This window comes from Oryza sativa, chromosome 5 (assembly GCF_034140825.1).
Source record: "Oryza sativa Japonica Group chromosome 5, ASM3414082v1".
In the NCBI taxonomy this organism is placed as follows: domain Eukaryota; kingdom Viridiplantae; phylum Streptophyta; class Magnoliopsida; order Poales; family Poaceae; genus Oryza; species Oryza sativa.
In genome coordinates, this window is record NC_089039.1 from 757,460 (window position 1) to 777,513 (window position 20,054).

Here is a 20,054-nt window from a genome sequence, read left to right on the forward strand (position 1 = left end):
GGTGGAATTAATTTAAATATATCTGGCTAGCTAGCTGCTTCAACTCTGTACTACTACCTTGTTAGATTACAGCACAGGGCAAGCTGTTTTCTTTTGACTCTTTTTCATCGTCCTGGTTTACTTACTCCATTAGACTAGTACTATACGTGCTAAGTACTACTAGTTCCGTTACTGAAGTCAGATAATACTTTGTATTACTCCCTCCGTTTTAAAATGTTTGACATCGTTAACTTTTTATTACGTGTTTGACCATTCGTCTTATTTAAAAAATTTAAGTAATTATTTATTCTTTTTATATCATTTGATTTATTGTTAAATATACTTTCATGTATACATATAGTTTTACATATTTCACAAATTATTTTGAATAAGACGAACGGTCAAACATGTGCTGAAAAGTCAACGGTGTCAGACATTTTGAAACGGAGTAATATATTCTAAGCTTGCATCATCGGTTAGTTTCAGTTGACCATGAATCTTCTTGTCTGACTCTAAAACATGCATGCATGTGCCTCCTGTTAGCTCCCATCTCTTTCTTCTCTCTCCATTTTATATTATAGTTATATTATAATTTCTTTTAACTTATTTCCCTAAGTCAATAATATTTTCGATACTAACCAAACATATTATTAAAATATATTTTTAATATAACTAATTATGTGTTGTAAGAATTGCTACATATTTTTCTACAAATTTAGTTAACTTTATAGACTAATGAAACAGAGAGGGTGTGTAGTTATTACAGGTCACAGGAAGCGAGCTGATTTTGCAGGATGACGCAGCAATTAATATGCTTTGGCATCTCCTCGATCGGCATACTTTTCCAGTCCTCTTCCATCTGTTCATCACATTGTATAATACTCCCTGTCTTCTCAAATGCGCCTGTTACGTACCTGTTCACATTTAAATCCTGAACACATGCACTTCTAATTTTTCCAGAAAAAAATAGAAATACTTAATTTAAGAAGATGATGTATTATCAATGAATGCTGTGCAGTGCAGCTCTGGAGAACATTTGTCGAAACAAGATTTCGGCAATAATAAAAGAGGGTGGCTATCAAGCTAGTAAAGTGGATGGGTTAAGAGACAAGGAATTTTATACAGGTTCAGGCCTTCTTATTCAAGAAGTAATACTCTACTCCTGTCCGGGGATGATTCCGCCGAGTGTGTTATTGATTGTATAAACTGGAAAAAAAGAATCGTGCCCCGAGAGGCACACGGACCCCTCCTTATATAGGGGAAGGAATCCGCTTTACAAAGTACAGTCCATATCCCTAACGGAGTATGTAATTACAAATAAAATACAATCGTAACCGACTAGGATCTCAGGTATTTTCTTGACATACAAGTTAAAAACTAACCCGAGTCCTCATAAAGATATTCTATCTATATCTGGTACCGTATACCCGACTAAATTATAACTGTCATGTAGATATGGGGTATCCATAATCTCCACAGTAGCCCCCGAGACCTTTGCAGTCGACGAAATAGCCATCTCAGAACAAAAAACAATAATCCGAGTGCTTCAATTCATCCTGCTCCAGCCTGTCGAGTGCTAAAATCAAAGACTGTGAAGGGCGAAAATAAAACATGGTGCATCGAGTAGATGCACCTAATTAGGTGTAGCCCCCCGACTATGTGGTTAGTCGAAAAACTAAATATGTAGTCAAGAACGGAGTGGTTTTATAGCGAAGCATGCATGGTACTTAGTAAAATACCCAGCCGACTTCTTCTCAACTTGAACATATCAAGGATAAAAAAAGGGCCGAGTGATAAACACTCAAAAGGTCCAAAAATAGACATATTTGATAGGACACCGAGTAAGAAACTCTTAAAAGGATTCACCAAACATGATAAAAATCATGGTAATCAACGAGTCTAATAGCCTAGGCTATGACCCTTACCATAACCAAAATAAGCATATAACATGCTAAGAGAATGACTATTAATAACCAGTCATCTCAAATCAACCCAAACAGCTTTTGCAGCCTAATAAAGCTTACAAAAATGGTATAACACCTTTCTGTCGGGCACCTTTTTATTTGCATCATAATAATTCCAAAGAATTACTAAACCGCGTTAAAAAGGATCTTAGCAACATCGGGCCACATCATTGTGAGCACAAATTGCCAAAGCAAAAAGCGCCTAAGTCCCTAGGGATCACAACGGGCCACGCTGATTATAATATTGGGCTGAAGTACTGTACAGGCCCAGGCCCATTAGTACTCCCAATACCCTAACAAAGCACTAAAGTCCAAGCGTCGCTTCGTCTTCCCCGCCGAGACTCTCGCCATTTCCCCACTCCTTGCTACAGTAGCAAACCGCACCGTTGAAGCTAGGGTTCATCAATCCGCTTCAATCCATTCTCAAAAAATCCCACGAAACTTCTCCGCGTGTCCACCGCATCGATTTCTCATTCCCTTCCAGCTATACCTTGGACCAAATCTAACAATTCAACTCCCATCCATGTCGGAGGAGAGAGAAAGTTTCGAGAGTCAGTGGGCTCCCTCCGATGTAACGGAGGAGAATCTGAAAGAAATGGTGGCGCACGGCGTTCTTCTGACGAAGGAAATCATCGGGTGGCGGCCAGCGTTCGGCGAAGCATTCCCGACCCCCGACACACACGAGATTGTGGTACTCTCACTTCTTCTATGGCGGATTTTCTCTTCCAACCTCAAGATTCTTTCGGGGAATTCTGAACTTCTATGGAATTAGCTTGCATCATCTGAATCCAAACTCTATAGTGCATATCGCCAATTTTGTTCATACCTGCGAAGCTTTTCTGGGCATTAGGCCTCACTTCGCCTTGTTCCGCCGCATCTTCTTCCTCAAACCCCAGCCAAATAAGAGCAAACCGTGTGTTGTTGGGGGTGCTGGTTTCCAACTCAGGGGAACACTAAGCCAAAAATATTTCTCCATGCCCTTCAAGACCTCAAACAAAGGCTGGCACGCCAATTGGTTCTATGTTCAAAATCCTGAACCAGCCCTTCCCGAGTACTCCTGTCTCCCTCCGGTCTACCAAGATACATGGAATTCATTGCCTACAAGAGATGAGGCTGCCCAAGCAGTAGAACTGATGGAGCGCATGATAAAGCTGAAAGAGCAGGGTTTGCAGGGAGAACAAATCACTCGGCATTTCATAAAAAGCCGGTTAGCTCCAATCAAAGAAAGATCCCGCACAGCTTTTGAGTTTGACGGCAAACATGATCCAAATCGCGAAGATCCAGACTCTCTTAACTTTAAGGTTATGAAGGAGAGGATGTACAAGATCTTCTCGAATGCTATCGTCGTCAGCTATTCGCACTTGCTGCCAGTCGTGCCATTCAATACTTTCAATCCTCCTCCACCGGTATGTAATCAAACATTTCAACTTTTCACAAAGTATAACCTTGTCTTTTTGTTGAATCAATTAACAATGAAGGATATTACGCCCAGGAATTTGCTTTGATGAAGTCGGATCCCCCAGTCGTTCAACGCCAATCACCCCACCGCCAAACCGGTCAAGGGAGCGGGGGTCCCAAGGTCCATTCTGAAGCCCGGCCAGATACCTCCAATCCAGCCGGCCAGCCAGATTCACGCAAAAGGAAGTTGGTGTCAAGTGACGACGAAAGCGACACTGCTAGAAAGCCTGGAGACCAAGAGGCAACCAAGAAACTGCCGAAGCAGGCTACTCCAAGGAAGAAAACATCCAGTCGTCCTGTGCCAAAGATCAGGAAGTCTTCTAGGTACAAATCATATAACGATCTCCCTTGCATTGATACGCACCTAGTGCGGAAATAATACTGATAATCAAACTTGCAGGAAACCATCTAATATAGATCCTTCTAGAAAAGACTTTGACCCGACCAGCAGGGAAACGAACTTAAAAGAAACCGAGCCAACTGCCGAGGATCAGCCGAGTGACAACCAGCTCGCAATCGATAATGTAGGATCTGGTGATCAACCCCCGACCGGAAATGAGTCGGCCGAAGCTGGAGCCGGAATTAATCAGGAGCCCCCAACTGAAAACCAGTCGGACACTAGGCCAAGCCAAAAGATTCCAGAAGTTGGTGCTGGGGCAGACAGCCCCTGTAGACAAGACACCAGTAACGACCCGATGCTAGGGTCCCTAGTTAAGACGCAAGAGTCGACTCGTCCCCGTCCGGAAATCATCACAGGTAAACACCTTGCCTGAAACCGTGTTGATCCAAATGACTCTGATCAATTGTCTAACCTTTGTCAGTGGATACATTAGGACCAATGATTGGTGATGAAGAAGAAATTCCTCGTATACAAGCAGCTGAGGACACGCGCCCTCCCATCCTAGTCAAGTGGTGGGACGATGATAGGCAACCTCAAGGAATCGTAATAAACAAACAAAAAGAAGATGAGGAAGTATGCTTGCTGAAAAAGGCACTCAGCCAGGCCACTCGCATTGTGAATGTAAGTTCATTAATGCATAGCTTTAATTGTCCCCCTTCATATTTTGCTGAAAACGCTGGTAAATTCTTGCTGCAGAGAATCCATCTTAGGAATGAGGCAAAGACCACGACTCTTGAGAAATTAGTTCCCCATCTTGGAACTCTTGAAGCCACCAGAAACCAGTTACATGAAGTCAGAGAGCTCGCGAGGAAAATTGAGCATGAACTGAGGAATAGAATCTCTGAGCTTCAAGAATCCAACTATGAATTGAGTGGTTCATCAAAAGGTACGCACAAATTCTGCCCAACTAACTTGTGCCGTTATCTTTGTAATCTTGATTAACTAGAGTCAATGTAGTGCAAGCTGCCAAGATATCTCAACTGGAGAAGCAGATTCAAATTCTGGAAAATGACAAGGCAGAACTGGCAAGACAGAGGGACTCGGCTTTAAAGGAGGTTGAAAGTACCAATAATCATTACCTCAAAAGCCATTATCTTCTATATGCTAATTCATTAATGTGAATCTATTGATGCAGACCGCAAGATCAAGTCCCAGGCACAGTTTGATGTCTTAGTTGACAAGATCAACAGGCTTGAAAGGACCAGGGATAAAGTCGCTAATGCCGCTACTTCACTCATCCAAGCCATGTTCTTCAATAACGCCGGTCCGAGTACACTTGATGCTGCCGAAATCTTCGACAAACTGAGAGTCGCTCCGGATACTTACTTCAAGAACATCAAAGAAGATGGAAGTATGGGAGCAAGTCTGGCGTTGGCGATGACCAAATCCCTTTATCCAAGAGTTGACATTGATGCCATTGATGGCTTTGCAGACGGGACGAGCAAAGAAGCTGCTCTTGACCTCATCAATGATGCGCAAAAAGCCACTGACAAGATTGCTGCTGACGTGGTTGAGAGATTCCAAGATGTCGACCTTCGGCCGACTGGGTCTGATAATTCTGATGATGAAAAAACTGATACTGATTGATATAACAATGATTTTGACGATTAATGATGATGGAGGCTCAACTTGTACAATACTGATGAATTTATGCTATGCTTGGTGTTCCATACTTAGCTTCTGATTTCTTAAAAGCCTTTGTCAAGCCTTATTGAGCCTAAAACCCGCAAAAGCTATTAAAAACCTTCAGTCCTCATTGACTAAGTCGAAAGACCAAGCAGGGCAATGATAAATTAAGTAAGCAAATTGAATTGATAAAAATCACACTCCATTATTATCATGGTAGTCCCCCGACTGAAAACTTCAAGGAAAAACTTGAAGTTAGCAGTCAAAGAGGAAAGATACAAACGAAATGCTTAAGCATAAAATCGACGAAGGTGTTCAATATTCCAAGAATTGTTGATAAGAGTACCGTCTTCGCGCTTGAGTCGATAAGAACCTGGCCGAGTGACTTCAGCAATTATGAACGGTCCTTCCCATAAGGGAGATAACTTGTGCCGATCCTGTGTGGTTTGAATTTTCCTCAGAACCAGGTCGCCGACTAAAAAGGCTCGCGATCGAACATTTCGATTATGATAACAGCGCAACCCTTGCAAATACCGAGTCGACTGAATTAAAGCTGTTTCACGGGCTTCTTCTAGTCGATTGATGTCGTCTACTCGGCCCTCTTCATAGCGCTCCTCGTTGAAGTTCCGAAATCGTAGTGATTCAAATTCCACTTCGCTCGGCAACATTGCTTCTGCACCATAAACCAAGAAGAACGGCGACTGGCCGGTAGCCCGACTAGGAGTAGTACGTAAAGACCAAAGTACGGACGGCAGCTGATCTACCCACTTGCCAGCATAGAGACGTAGTCGGTCGAAAACTCGTGCTTTTATCCCTTGAAGTATCATGCCATTGGCGCGCTCAACTTGTCCATTACTCATGGGGTGTGCCACGGAGGCATAACAAATTTTAATACCAAAGTCGTCACAAAAGTCTTTAAATGCTCCGCGAGTGAATTGAGTGCCATTATCAGTGATGATCCGATTAGGTACCCCAAACCGATGCACAATGTTACTGAAAAAATCTCTAGCTTTATCTGCTGTGATCATGATGACCGGTTTAGCTTCAATCCACTTGGAGAATTTGTCAATAGCCACAAAGAGATGCGTGTAACCGCCGACTGCCCTTTTAAACGGGCCGACCATGTCAAGCCCCCAGACCGCAAACGGCCAAGACAACGGGATGGTTTGCAACTCTTGGGCTGGCAGATGAATTTGTCTGGCAAAAAATTGACAACCTTCGCATGTCCACACAATCTTGTCAGCATCAGACACAGCTGTAGGCCAGAAAAAACCTTGCCGGTAAGCTTTGCCGACAATGGTCCGTGCAGCAGCATGATTACCGCAAATACCAGAATGTATATCCTTCAACAATTGTCTCCCTTCTTCCAAAGACACACAGCGCTGCAGTATTCCTGATGGACTTTTCTTGTACAGCTCAGTCTCATGAATAATGTAAAGTCTGCTGCGCCTGGAAATCCGCTCGGCTTCATTTTTGTCTTGAGGGAGTTCTTGTTTGGTCAAAAATCTAATGAAAGGTTCTCTCCAGTTGGCTTCGATCATGCTTACGCCTTGAGTATCCATGGCTTCAATTGTTTATTTTCTGGGCACGGTTGGTTCGTAAAGATGCTCAACGAACACATCAGAAGGAGCCGCTTCCCGTTTTGAACCAAAATTGGCCAGTCTATCTGCTGCCTCATTATCGTGTCGAAGGACATGGGTGAGCTCAAGTCCATCAAATTTACCTTCCAACTTGCGTACCTCTTGTCGATAAGCAGTCATATTATCATCTAGACAAGACCACTCTTTCATGACTTGATTAACAACTAACTGAGAGTCTCCACGGACGATTAGTCAGCGAATGCCTAGAGAAATTGCAATCCTTAATGCATGGAGTAGCGCCTCGTATTCCGCCACGTTATGGGATGCAGAAAAATGTATCCACAATACGTAGCTCAATCTTTCTCCAGTCGGGGAAATTAAGACGACCCCAGCTCCAGTGCCTGTAAGCCTCTTCGACCCATCAAAATGCATAGTCCAATATTCCATCTTTTCCTCTGGCATGTCTTCTTGGCACTCGGTCCACTCGGCAAGGAAATCAGCTAAAGCTTGTGACTTGATCGAAGTTCGTGGCTTGAACGATATGTCCAAAGACATCAATTCTAAGGCCCACTTCGCGATCCGTCCGTTTGCCTCGCGGTTATGAAGTATATCCCCGAGTGGAAACGATGTGACCACCGTGACCGAGTGACTTTGAAAGTAGTGAGATAATTTCCTGACGGTAATTAAGACACCATATAATAACTTTTGAACCTGAGGATATCTCGTCTTGGAGTCGGCCAAAACCTCGCTAATGAAGTAGATTGGTCGTTGGACTTTTTGAACATGGCCTTCCTCTTCACGTTCGACAACCAAGACCGTGCTCACAACCTTAGAGGTTGCCGACACGTATAACAGCAGCGGCTCTTGTGGATGTGGCGAGGCCAAAACTGGTGAAGTCGTGAGAAGTTTCTTGAAGTCTTCAGAGGCTTTTTGTGCTTCGGGTCCCCACTGGAAATTGTCAGTCTTCTTCAGCAGCTTGAAAAAGGGCATCCCCCGCTCGTCGAGTCGTGAGACGAACTGACTGAGCGCCGCCATGCAACCAGTCAGCTTTTGGACGTCTTTTTGGGAGCTTGGCGGTTTCATGTTGAGGATGGCGTTGATTTTCTCCGGGTTGGCCTGTATGCCTCTTTGAGATACCATAAATCCGAGCAACTTCCCTGACGGTACTCCGAAGATGCACTTTTCAGGGTTTAGTTTCATCCTGAAAGCACGAATGCTTGCAAAAGTTTCTTCTAAATCCGCGATCAGGTCATCCTTCTGCTTGGTCTTGACGACTACATCAACAACATAAGCCTCAACATTGCGACCGATCTGAGTTGAAAAACATTTTTGAATCATGCGTTGATAGGTTGCTCCTGCATTCTTCAATCCAAAGGGCATGGTGATGTAGCAGTATACCCCAAAGGGCGTTATAAACGAGGTCTTCAAGCAGTCGGATTCTTTCAGTCGGATCTGATGATATCCCGAATAGCAGTCCAAGAAACTGAGTAGCTCGCAGCCGGCCGTTGGGTCAACCACCTGGTCAATGCGAGGTAACCCGAAAGGATCTTTAGGGCAAGACCTGTTGAGGTCGGTGTAATCGACACACATGCGCCATTGTCCGGTCTTCTTCCGAACCAGAACTGGGTTAGCCAGCCAGTCGGGATGAAGGACTTCCTTGATGAAGCCCGCTGCTAACAGCTTGGTTAATTCCTCCTTGATCGCGTCCTTCCTGTCCTGTGCAAAACGGCGGAGTCGTTGCTTGATGGGTTGGGCGTCTTCCTTAACATGTAAAGAGTGCTCAATCACCTCTCTAGGAATGCCCGGCATATCGGATGGTTTCCATGCAATGATATCTTTATTATTTTGAAGAAAGGTGATGAGCGCGCTTTCCTATTTACAATCTAACTCAGCGCCTATTACAGCAGTCTTATCAGGATCGGAGGGATCTAAGGGAATCTTTTTCGTCTTAGCATCGCTTTCTTCGATCTTCGTTAGCTTAGTTGCAGGCACTTCTCCCTCGCTTGCCGTGGTCGCGTCCAGTCGGATCGCTTCGCGAGCAAGAGTGATCTCGTGGGTTTGGGCCATCTCGCAACTCTCTTTGTCACATGTGACGGCCTGCTTAATGTCGCTCCGTAGTGATATGACTCCTCGAGGACCAGGCATCTTCATCATCATGTAGGTGTAGTGTGGGACGGCCATGAATTTGGCTAGAGCCGGTCGTCCGAGTATAGCATGGTATGCTATCTCGAAATCAGCGACTTCGAAACAAACGTTTTCTGTGCGAAAATTCTCCCGAGTGCCGAAGGTAACTGGAAGAGTGATCTGGCCGAGTGGTGTAGCTGACAATCCTGGGATAACACCGTGGAAGGGTGCATTACTCGGCTTTAATTCCATGCGAGGAATCTGCATATCGTCCAGGGTCTTAGCGAAAAGGATGTTGAGTGCACTGCCACCATCGATGAGAGTCCGTTGGAGCTTGACATTGCGAACCACTGGGTCTAGTACCAGGGGGTACCGCCCCGGGTGGACCACTCGGTCGGGATGATCCGAGCGGTCGAACTTGATTGCTATTTCTGACCACCGAAGGTATTGGGGTGTGTTAGGCTGAACCGCATTGATCTCCCGTTCTGTTAGCTTCTGCTTTCTCTTAGATTCATAAGCCAGGGGTCCGCCGAAGATGTGATTGAGTTCTTTGCGATGATCTTGAAAACCAGTCGGGGCATCGTCTTCATCATCTTTCTTATTTGATGTGCCTTGATCTTCGTCTGAGGGCTTACGTGCGTTCTTGACGTATTGCTCCGCAAACTGTTTGTAGACGAAGCAGTCTTTGGCCACGTGGTTGGAGTTGGGATGATGCGGACATTGGGAGTTCATTATCTTGTCGAAGGTGTTGACACGGGGACGTTGTCGGGAAGATGGAGAGGTTGTTGCCACAAGTTCTTCGGGCTTACGCTTGTGATCCTTGTGGTTGTTACTTCCACTTCCTCCTGCGGTCGGCGTATCCTTCTTTGGCTTCTAAGTGGTGCCCGACTGCTTGGACGCCGTAATAGCATCTTCGGCTTTGGCATACTCATTGGCTTTTTCAAACATCTGCTTGACCGTCTTGGGAGGTTTGCGTCCGAACTTGCCGACTAGGTCGTCGTGGCGAATGCCTTTAGTAAAGGCGGCAATGATGACGTCGTCGGTGATGTCGGAGATCTTGTTGCATTGCTCAGAGAAGCGTCGAATGTAATCTCGAAGAGATTCTCCAGACTTCTGAATGATGTTGTAGAGATTGAATTGTGTACCAGGCCGTTCAAAAGTGCCTTGGAAGTTGGCGATGAAGTGGTCGCGTAGCTCTGCCCATGATCCGATCGTGCCGCGGGGTAGCCCGTGAAGCCATGACTGGGCAGAATCCGCCAGGGCCACAGGTAGATAATTCGCCATGGCTTTGCTGTCTCCTCCTGCTGCGCGGATTGCGAGACCATAGACGGTGAGCCAAGACTCAGGGTTGGTGGTGCCGTCATATTTCTCGATTCCAGTCGGCTTAAAGCCGGCTGGCCAATCCACTCGACGCAGATCGCTTGTGAAGGCAGCAACTCTGTCCACATCATCGTCGTAGTGATCCGGTGAATAATGGCCTCTTGCTGCACGGCGCTGGTTGATGGTGTCGCGAAGATCGATGGGGCGCCTTCAATGTGGAGAGTGTGGTCGTTCGATTCGACGCTCCCTATATCGTTCAGGAGGCGAACGAACAGACCGTTCATCATGTCCCCTACTACTGCGACTAGATCCGGCGCCGGCAATGCTGAGGCTTGGCTGGTGATAGTCCTGAGATCGAAGGTGAGGGACTCAGCTACCAGTCGGGGTGCGGGTGCTTGCGGAGTTGGCTGGAACCGAGGCAACGATCATGGTCTTCGTCTGGTTCAAGATGTTGACAACATGATCAGCTTGGTTGAGTGCGTCTTCCTTGAGGAGAGTGTCGAGGAGAGTGATTGCTGCAACCGCATTCTGCTAGGGGGTGCGAAAAACCGCTGTTCCATCGACGTCTTGTTGCCCAATGAGCTCTCTCGCTCGTCGCCCAGATTCCAAGGCGCGCTGCCGTCGATCTTCAGCCTCCTTTGCAATCCGTTCGCGATCTTGTTGCTCACGCTGTAGTCGTTCTCGCTCATGTCGCTGTCGCTCTTCCTCCAGTCGGCGACGTTCAGTTTCTTGTCGTGCGCGCTCTTGGTCCGCTTCTCGGGCTCGGCGCTGTTCCTCCGTTTCGTTGTCAGCCATGAATACGCCGAAGAAGAGAGGCGCGTAGTTATCCTCATAGCTGTCGTCGAAGTTGTCGAGGTCGCCGTGGTCGTAGTGGTAGCCGAAGTCGTCGTAGTCGAGTATCTCGGTTGGTCGAGAACTGACGCCGGGGAAGCTGAGGTAGCCATCCAACTCTTCCGTCGAGACTGTCCCAAGAGGTTGGAGTATAACTCCAACCTCCCTGGATCTAGATTGGATCGGGGCTGAAGCCAGAGCTCGCCTAGATCTTTGAGTGGGAGATGTCTTGGCCGTAAAGACAGCGGCCAAATCATCAGAAAGTTTCATCAGGATTGAGGGATAGGACCCATCATCTTGATCTGGTCGCTGAAGAGTAGATCGGATCTCGTCCGAGTGGTTTGAAGCTGACTCGGGAGAGATGATCTTGGAGTAGGCCTCGGCCGAGTTCGGAATACCGAACGGCGCGGGGACCTGATCTCTCCCCGACTGGTTCGAATCCGAGTCAAGGAGAGAGATCTTGCCGAAGTCGTTGGTGATGAAGTTGAGGCTGCCGAACCGGAACGCCTGCCCGGGAGGGAAGGCGAAGTCGTCGATGCCAGAAACGGATCCCATCGCACTTAGTCGGCAAAAACTTGACGCTTCCCCTACCTGGCGCGCCAACTGTCGAAACAAGATTTCGGCAATAATAAAAGGGGGTGGCTATCAAGCTAGGAAAGTGGATGGGTTAGGAGACAAGGAATTTTATACAGGTTCAGGCCTTCTTATTCAAGAAGTAATACCCTACTCCTGTCCGGGGATGATTCCGCCGAGTGTGTTATTGATTGTATAAACTGGAAAAAAAGAATCATGCCTCGAGAGGCACACGGACCCCTCCTTATATAGGGGAAGGAATCCGCTTTACAAAGTACAGTCCATATCCCTAACGGAATATGTAATTACAAATAAAATACAATCGTAACCGACTAGGATCTCAGGTATTTCCTTGACATACAAGTTAAAAACTAACCCGAGTCCTCATAAAGATATTCTATCTATATCTGGTACCGTATATCCGACTAAATTATAACTGTCATGTAGATATGGGGTATCCATAATCTCCACAACATTGCTAAAAAAGAAGAGGGCCGAAATATTTTCTGGACAGATGGTCTAAAATTATCCTTTGATCCACACATTTGACCAATTATCCTTCGATCCACCATTACTATATGAGTTCTAAAATTAAGTATGAAATCTACAATTCCTTTGACCCATCATATACAAGCTGTAGCTATCTAAGTTTAAACATTTTTATTTTAGTATAATAACAAGTCAAAATGGATAACCGATGTAGTTTTATGAAAATTTTGTAACGTAATATCCGAGGTTATTTGCCAAATATCAAAACTCATATGATTTTATGTAATTTAGACCATAATACCTGTGACCCAACGGAATTTACTCTTGTCTTTTGGGATAATAGCCAATGCAGTCCTTAAAGTTTTGGTTTGGTATCAGTTCAGTTCCTAACTTTTCATATTATTCAAAGAAACTCTTAAACTTTATCATATGGCTTAGAATAGTCCTTGGTTCCACCGAAATCATTATATGAACATGCCATGTCATCATCCATGCAAAATCTATAATGGATTGTCTAATTTACCCTAACGTGTATGATAGAAAAAAGACAAAAAAAAACAAATATAAGGATGAATTAGATATATACCATAGGAAAAAAATACTTTAAGAGATCATGTTGGCTATTCTCTCTCTTTTTTAAAAAAAAAAAGAAAGAGAAAGAGGCGACACCGGACGCGTCTATCTTTGTTATTGGCGTGGAATTGGCGTTGGTGCTGCACGCATGTAATGGGCCAGCCAGATTACACACACGCACGAACTTGATGTAAGCAAAGGCCTAGTAGATACATCGTGCCGGGCTTCCATTTTTGCGTTGGCCCAATCCAACTGCCCTTTAGTTAAGATATCGGCCCAGTTCGCTAACATTAATTGGGTCCATAGATAAATCGTGGTGAGTTGGACGCATCAACAAAATCAAAGGAGACGGCGGCGCCGTGTAGGGTGGAGGCTGATCACCGGCGGCCGGCGTGGGTTGTGGCTTCTCGCCGGCAACCCCCACCTCGGACATCCACTCATGTGGGACCACGACACTACACTGGCAGCCCCCCATCATACATTCTTGTTCGTAGTAACTAGCAGCCCATCAAAAACTCGAATACTATCCACTTTTGATAGTAATATTTCTAAATCTGAAAAGTTTTTTTTAAAAGTTTATTTTTTTTTATCCCAATTCATTCTAAATCCCGTTTAATAGTACTCCTACTAGGATTAATCTGTACAGGGGTACAATTACTAATCAAAGCTGCAGATGCCAGCCCGTAGTCTGGCAGCAGTATGGGCAGTAGACAAAACTCCATTCCGTTGGGTATTGGGTTCCCAAGAAGAATGTCCCCTGTTCGTGTGTCAACACTGCGCTAGTCTACCCTCTCTCCTCCATCGATTCGCCACAAGCTTGTCTGCTCATCCAACGGCAATCTGTTTGCTCTCGATCCGGCAGCCCTTCATCGATCCTGGCAGGCTAGTGAGTAGGCATACTACATGCTCATCTACGTGTGTGTGTCAGAATCTGGATGAGCGGAGGCCGATGCCAGCTGCTGCTTCAGGTCCGGCGGCCCGTGGGCGGAGGAGCAGGAGGTGGAGGTGGTCGGACTTGGCGTTGTTACCGCCGGCGGCGAGCTGCACGGAGAAGAGGGAGTTGACGGGGCGGTGGTCGGAGAACCGCGACTCCCCGCGCGCGTACCGCACCTGCTCCATCCCCGAACCGCGCCACAGGATGCGGTCACACCTGCATTTTTAGGGTCAGTTAAGCCAAATTCTTCGTGTTACTTCTAGACTCATAGTACTAAAAAATATTATATTTTATACCATACATTTTAATACTAATTAGGAGTATAGCAATATTTAGAGGCAGATTAATTAGCAGAGCGTGACAAGGACTGCACACCATGGAGTCTACTCTACTCTACCCCAGGTCTGATCAATTGTATACTGGAATATAATTAAGCTAGTGCTAACATTCTGTGTGTATAGCTAGTATACGTGCTAATCAAATTCAGTTGGATGGAGGGCATATATATATATATATATATATATATATATATATATATATATATATATATATATATATATATATATATATATATATATATATATATATATATATATATATATATATATATATATATATATATATATATATATATATATATAACCTTCTGTTGCTCTGAATATTCCCAATTCTGTAGTACTCGACAGTAACTCGATTGATTGGTCACGATTTGTAGAATCTCATTCTTAATTGTTGCAATGGTGACGGAAACATGCATATCATCATATATCATGCATATCAACATGCAATGGTGATGGAGAGTATTGCGGATGGATTAAGTCAAAACTGTGCACGATCTAGCTATTAAGGAGGAATATATGCAGGAATCAGTATGCATGTGCCTGCGTAGCAGCTACCTCACGTAGTCACATGAATGACTGACTTAATGATTCATTGCATTCAGCCCGCCCTAGCTACTGCATCATTATTCTCATGCATTCTTTTTTTTGGATCGATCGTGAACCATGCATGTGATCTCTAGCTAAATCCTATCTGATCCCTATTGCAGGGGTTATTAATGTTAGTTAATTTGTCTGAACATAACAAGAGTAATTTTGTTTGTGACAGTAATGGTAGGAGAAATTTAATTACATTTACATACCATGCCGGGGTGCGCTTCTTGCTGGCGGAGGAGGTGAAGGCGGCGGCGGCGGCGTAGGTGTCGGAGTCGGCGAGGTATTTGTACGTCGGCGGGAAGCTTATCTGCCCTTCCTCCCATCCCCCGAACACCCGCCCGGCTCTCTGCTCCACTCGCAACTGCAGCAGATTCACGCAGCCATCAAATTTTTAGCTTACATGCATGCACGATTATTCATCTCTGAATTTGTACTGCTTCAGTTCTGAGCTTCAGATTTACTGTCATTGATTCGCACCTGATCCTTCTGCAGCAATGCTTGCCAGTCGTTCTTGTCGAGCAGCTCCTGCGTGTCGCCGCTGCCGCTGCCCGTCAGCCGGTAATTCAGATCACCGAGCCATATGATCTTGCTGCAAATATAATCATGCAGTTCAAAAATCATTCAGACATACATCCATACAAGATCAAGTCGATCAGGGTCAGGGACGACAGATGGAATTGTTCAGTGTCTTACTCATGCTCCAAGATGGTCTCCGGCGACGGCACCGCCGCCGCCGGCGCGGACAGCCGGCGCCGCCGCGTGAAGCGCGTCCTCTTGAGGATCTCGACGACGTCGCTGTTCCTACGCACCTCGTCGCCGTCCTTCTCGCCGGACGCCAGGTGCGTGCACACGAAGCACATCGTCGTGCTCCCTTGCACCGTCAGGCTTATCGATATCGACCCCTTCATCATCACAAACCAATTCCAAATTAAAAACAAATTAATTACGCCACAATTTGATCATCATCTTATGAATTGATGAAATTGATCGGCAAGTAATAAGTTCACAGTTTAATTACCTTATTACCCATGTAACCCATGATGCCCCTGCCAACACAAGACACCCTGAGACTTGTGATACATGGCATCAGGTCAGCCAGGACCCACACGCAGAGGAAGATCCCCACCATCTGCTTGCTGGCAGCTAGCCGGTACCCTTGCCCCGCCGACCTCAGGTATCGCGTCGCGACATCCGTCGTTTCCTCCTCGCTGCTCGATTCTGGGTTCGAGGTCGACGGCTCGCTGTCGTCGTCTAGCTCTGATACCATGCTGAGTCTGTCCTCCATCGCTAGCAAGTCCGAGAAGCTGACCCTATCGTTTTTGGGTCGCTCAGGACTTGCTTCAGTGGCATATGGGTAATTGCTAGGAAAACTATGGCTTCTTTCAGAGGAGGAAGGGTTTAGAGCTCGGCGAATGAGATCGAGCCACTTGTATGTGGGCCCCTTATCCTCAGCCCCAAGGACATTTCCCGCATTCAACGGCACTATTTCCTGGAACCTGTGGCATGATAGTAAAGAACACTTACTTAGGATAATCAAACTTTAGGCTTACCGATACACAGACAGATTAAATGATTAATTAGTAAAATCCCTCTGGAGTCATAGCTGTTGGTCAAATGGAAATGCATCATTGTGTCACTGTTTCATGGAACAATGCCGTCTTGTTTATGTTGATCAAGGCATATGTCAGGAATGGAAGGAAGCAAATTAATTACTAGTAGCACCGTTAGTATAATTACATCTCCTGGTGAATACTCCAGGTGATGGAATAATCATGATTAGGTCCTGAAATCCAAAACACTGAAACCCATGGCCATAGCTCTGCAGCTATGCTAACCTACAGCTTCAGGTGACCGTTCCTATGTTAAAAGAAGTAACAGAATGCCATAATTCTGGTCAGTACGGAGTATGGGTTTACACTGAAATCCATAGCAGTTTAATTAACCTGCTAGCACACTGTTTCATGATCTGAATCATCAGTAGAATTTTTTGAGGTTCACTTCTGAATATGGGCAGCCCACTATTTTTGCTGCCCATCTTCACAAGTCAATACTACTCCATCCTACCAGTTTGTCCTACCAGTTTCTGAAAGCAGTGTGTTCCATCCTAGAATCCGAGGTAATTAAACAAACTTAATTACATGCAGTGAATTAGTAGGATTGAAGATAAGATATAAAGATGCAAATGCAAATCACTGATGATAATACTACAGCAACTAGATGAGTGCATACCCAAGAACATAGATGTGAGCAGGGGAGGATGCAGGTTGCTGGTCCAGGAGCCAGCTTGAGATGTCCAGCCCTTGATCCGGTGCTCTTCCTCCCACGTTCCACGTCCCCACGAACATCCTGTATATTTATACGTACATACATAAATAATTATACTTTCATACGCACGATGTACAAGTAGTACAATACACGCATCTTCGATGTACAAGTAGTACAATACACGCATCTAACACCATCATTAACACATTATCTAGACCCATCAGCTAGGTTCAGTTGGACTACAAAACTGTCTTACTGCAGCTAACTATACTGTGTGTAGTGTGTACTACTGTCCATGGATTAAACAACCAAGATAGCCACGAGATGCCAGCCCCAAAATATTCCCAAATGTTATCCACTAATTCGATATTCCAGCTAGCTATCTAGGCCCTGTTTAGTTCCAAAGTTTTTTTTTTTCCAAACTTCCAACTTTCCATCACATCAAACCTTTCATACACACATAATTTTTCTATCACATCGTACTAATTTCAACTAAACTTCTATACTTCAGTGTGAACTAAACATAGCCCTAACCGATCAATTCGTTTGAACTGAACTCGACACAGTCTCTGAACAAAGTGCGTGCTGAATCTTGCTCTCCCGTTGACATGACAGGAAGAGAAATTCAGAACGTGTTCATGCATCCCACAGCCTGTTATTTTTGTTTCTTGTTCATCTCACTGGCTAGCTCCATACCTCTGGATGATGTATGCAGTGTGGTGATGTAAGAAATGCACTCTCCATCGGTACACGCAATCTGAATTCTGAAATGAATACATGTAGTCGTAGTATGTGTATTCATGTCGACTCACCTAAGCTCCTTGGGAGGTTGACACGAAGAACTTGATGGGTGTGAGCCATACCGGGCAGGAGGTCTCAGATTTTCAGAGCTCTCCACCAGCCAACCACCTGTACATGAATATGAAAAAAAGATTAAAGAAACCAAGTAAAAAGAAACAAACCAAATTGACCTCAATTACAAACATCTGATTTTTTTCTTCAGGTTGTGCAAGCTAGTAGTAGTATTACTGCTAGTATGCAGATGCTCTGCAAAAGCTCAGAGTTGAGTTCCATCTCGTGAAGTAGACGTGGAGAAACAGTAACTATGTTCTCACTTTTTGATACCTTTTGAAACATGAAGATTAATAAAGAGAGGAGCAGTTCTGAAGTTGTTGCTGTAGTACTAGCATTGCAGCAGCAGTTGTGTACTGCTTTGTAAATCTCTTCCCGTCAGAAGAGGGAAGTTGCATTGTACCTGACAAATCTCTTCCCGTCAGAAGGCTGCCATCTTTGTCCGAGCAGCTCTTCCTCCTCTCTTGCCTCCCTTGCGCAAAGCTCTCGTCTGATTAAACACATCAAATTAGCACTGAATTCCATTTTTTGGTGGAGAAAACATAAAAGGATGGTTAATTATTTATCCATCTTGTTTTGAGATGAAAGCTTACTGATGCAGTCTGAATGAAACTCCTCATTCTTCAGGTTGAGCCATTTCTTCACCACCGTTTTCGTCCTCGGCCATGACGATGACTGCGCAAAATATGAAAAAAAAAACACACCCCGGTAAATTAAACAAAGCACAGGAGAGAAATTTCAAGAAATGATGTTGATGCAATTGAGATCAAAGCTCCAACCTTTGGGAATCTTGCATTGCCTTTCCTCATGCTTCACCACCTTAGCTTGCTCTCTCCCTGCCAAACATGGACACGAGACATATAAAGAGAAGCTCTCATGTGTCTGAATAAAAAAAAAAGTGCAGAGACATGCATATATAAATAAAAGTGTAGATCTCCCCAATGATCGTTCTTTAGTTGTAAAGTATAGTACTCATGTTATAAAGTGTTTGGTTGTTATATCATCAGTAATCAATCTATTGAATGCAGGGGAAGTAGTGGTAAGATCGACTAAACTAGCAGCTTGCTCAGCTGGAACTTGAAGACTAATAAGTTAGGCTACCTGATCAAGAAGAGAGGAGAAGAGAAGCAAAGGGAGAACAACAAAAATATATGTGAAATGGACTGTGGCAGTAGTGCACATCTGCCAATCAGGAATGGGAGCTTGAAATCTGCATGGATTAAGAAACTGATCATAAACAGAGATGGTCAAAAGGCAAGTAGGCACGCAGGCATGTGTATATCTCTTTCCCCTGTACGACTGTACCCATTGATAGATAGATAGATAGAAGATGCCTGCCCAACTTTAAACTCCGCGTGGGAGAAATCAAGATTGTGACTTTCTGAAGAGAAAGGAAACCACAAAAGATAAAGAAAAGGAAAAAAACGAGGCATTTTTCTTTTCAGTTTGCAGGATGATCCTATGAGGCTAGAAAGCTTATGGATACATGTACATCTTAGCTGCCTCTACAGTGTACTACAGCATGTGGATATGGAAGCTAGAAATGACTAGGAGAGGAACAGCAAACAGCTGTTAATGGCGCAAGAAGAGTATGCATGTGAAACTTACTGATCAGAGGCTGCAGCCTGCGTGTGGCAGAGCTCTTCGTCTTCCTGAGCAACAATGGCGGAAGAGAGTGAGAAGAGAGGGTGGTTAGTGAGCTTTTGCTTGATTGGTAATGGCAGGTTGGAGAATTAAGGGTAACTTAGGAGAATGGGTTTGATTCCTTGATGGTTAGGAAGAAGAAGAAGAAGGGGTAAGAAGTGGGAATGGTGGTGACAGAGGAGAAAGAAGAAGGGTGGGGGTGGGAACTGCCTTCTGCCTTTATAGGTAGGGTGTGCCCTGCCCTGCCCTGCCATGTGGGCCCCACACTCAGCAGTTGCTCCTCTTCACAGGTCCCCTCTTGTCTCACTGATAGATGGGCCCACTATAGAAGATGTGGTCTTCCTGTTGACACTCTTTGATTCTTCAAAATTGGTAAGTCTTCAGAGAAAATGTTGCAACCTAATTGCTACAGTACATGTATAAAGTGTCATCTCCTAAAAACACTTACTTCTTCCCTCCTAAAATATAATATTAACTTATATCTATACATTTGGATAGGGTTAATGT

At 44.8% G+C, this 20,054-nt stretch overlaps 1 protein-coding gene across 2 annotated transcripts; it reads right to left on the minus strand.

The window, feature by feature from the left end:
- Positions 1-13,428: 13,428 nt before the first annotated feature.
- Positions 13,429-19,717, minus strand: LOC107276788 (type I inositol polyphosphate 5-phosphatase 8). Of its 2 annotated transcripts, none has more exons than XM_015782966.3 (11): positions 19,512-19,717; positions 18,683-18,739; positions 18,497-18,578; positions 18,307-18,393; positions 17,864-17,960; positions 17,016-17,132; positions 15,805-16,282; positions 15,480-15,688; positions 15,264-15,375; positions 14,993-15,147; positions 13,429-14,067 (listed from the first exon to the last, which is right to left on the minus strand). In XM_015782966.3, the coding sequence occupies exons 2-11, from the start codon at positions 18,710-18,712 to the stop codon at positions 13,842-13,844; spliced, it is 1,593 nt and encodes a 530-aa protein (XP_015638452.1). In that variant the 5' UTR covers positions 18,713-18,739; positions 19,512-19,717; the 3' UTR covers positions 13,429-13,841. The 2 variants fall into 2 exon arrangements, with proteins under 2 accessions (XP_015638452.1, XP_066167159.1); XM_066311062.1 differs by lacking the exon at positions 19,512-19,717 and adding an exon at positions 19,005-19,105.
- Between the last annotated feature and the right edge of the window lie 337 nt (positions 19,718-20,054).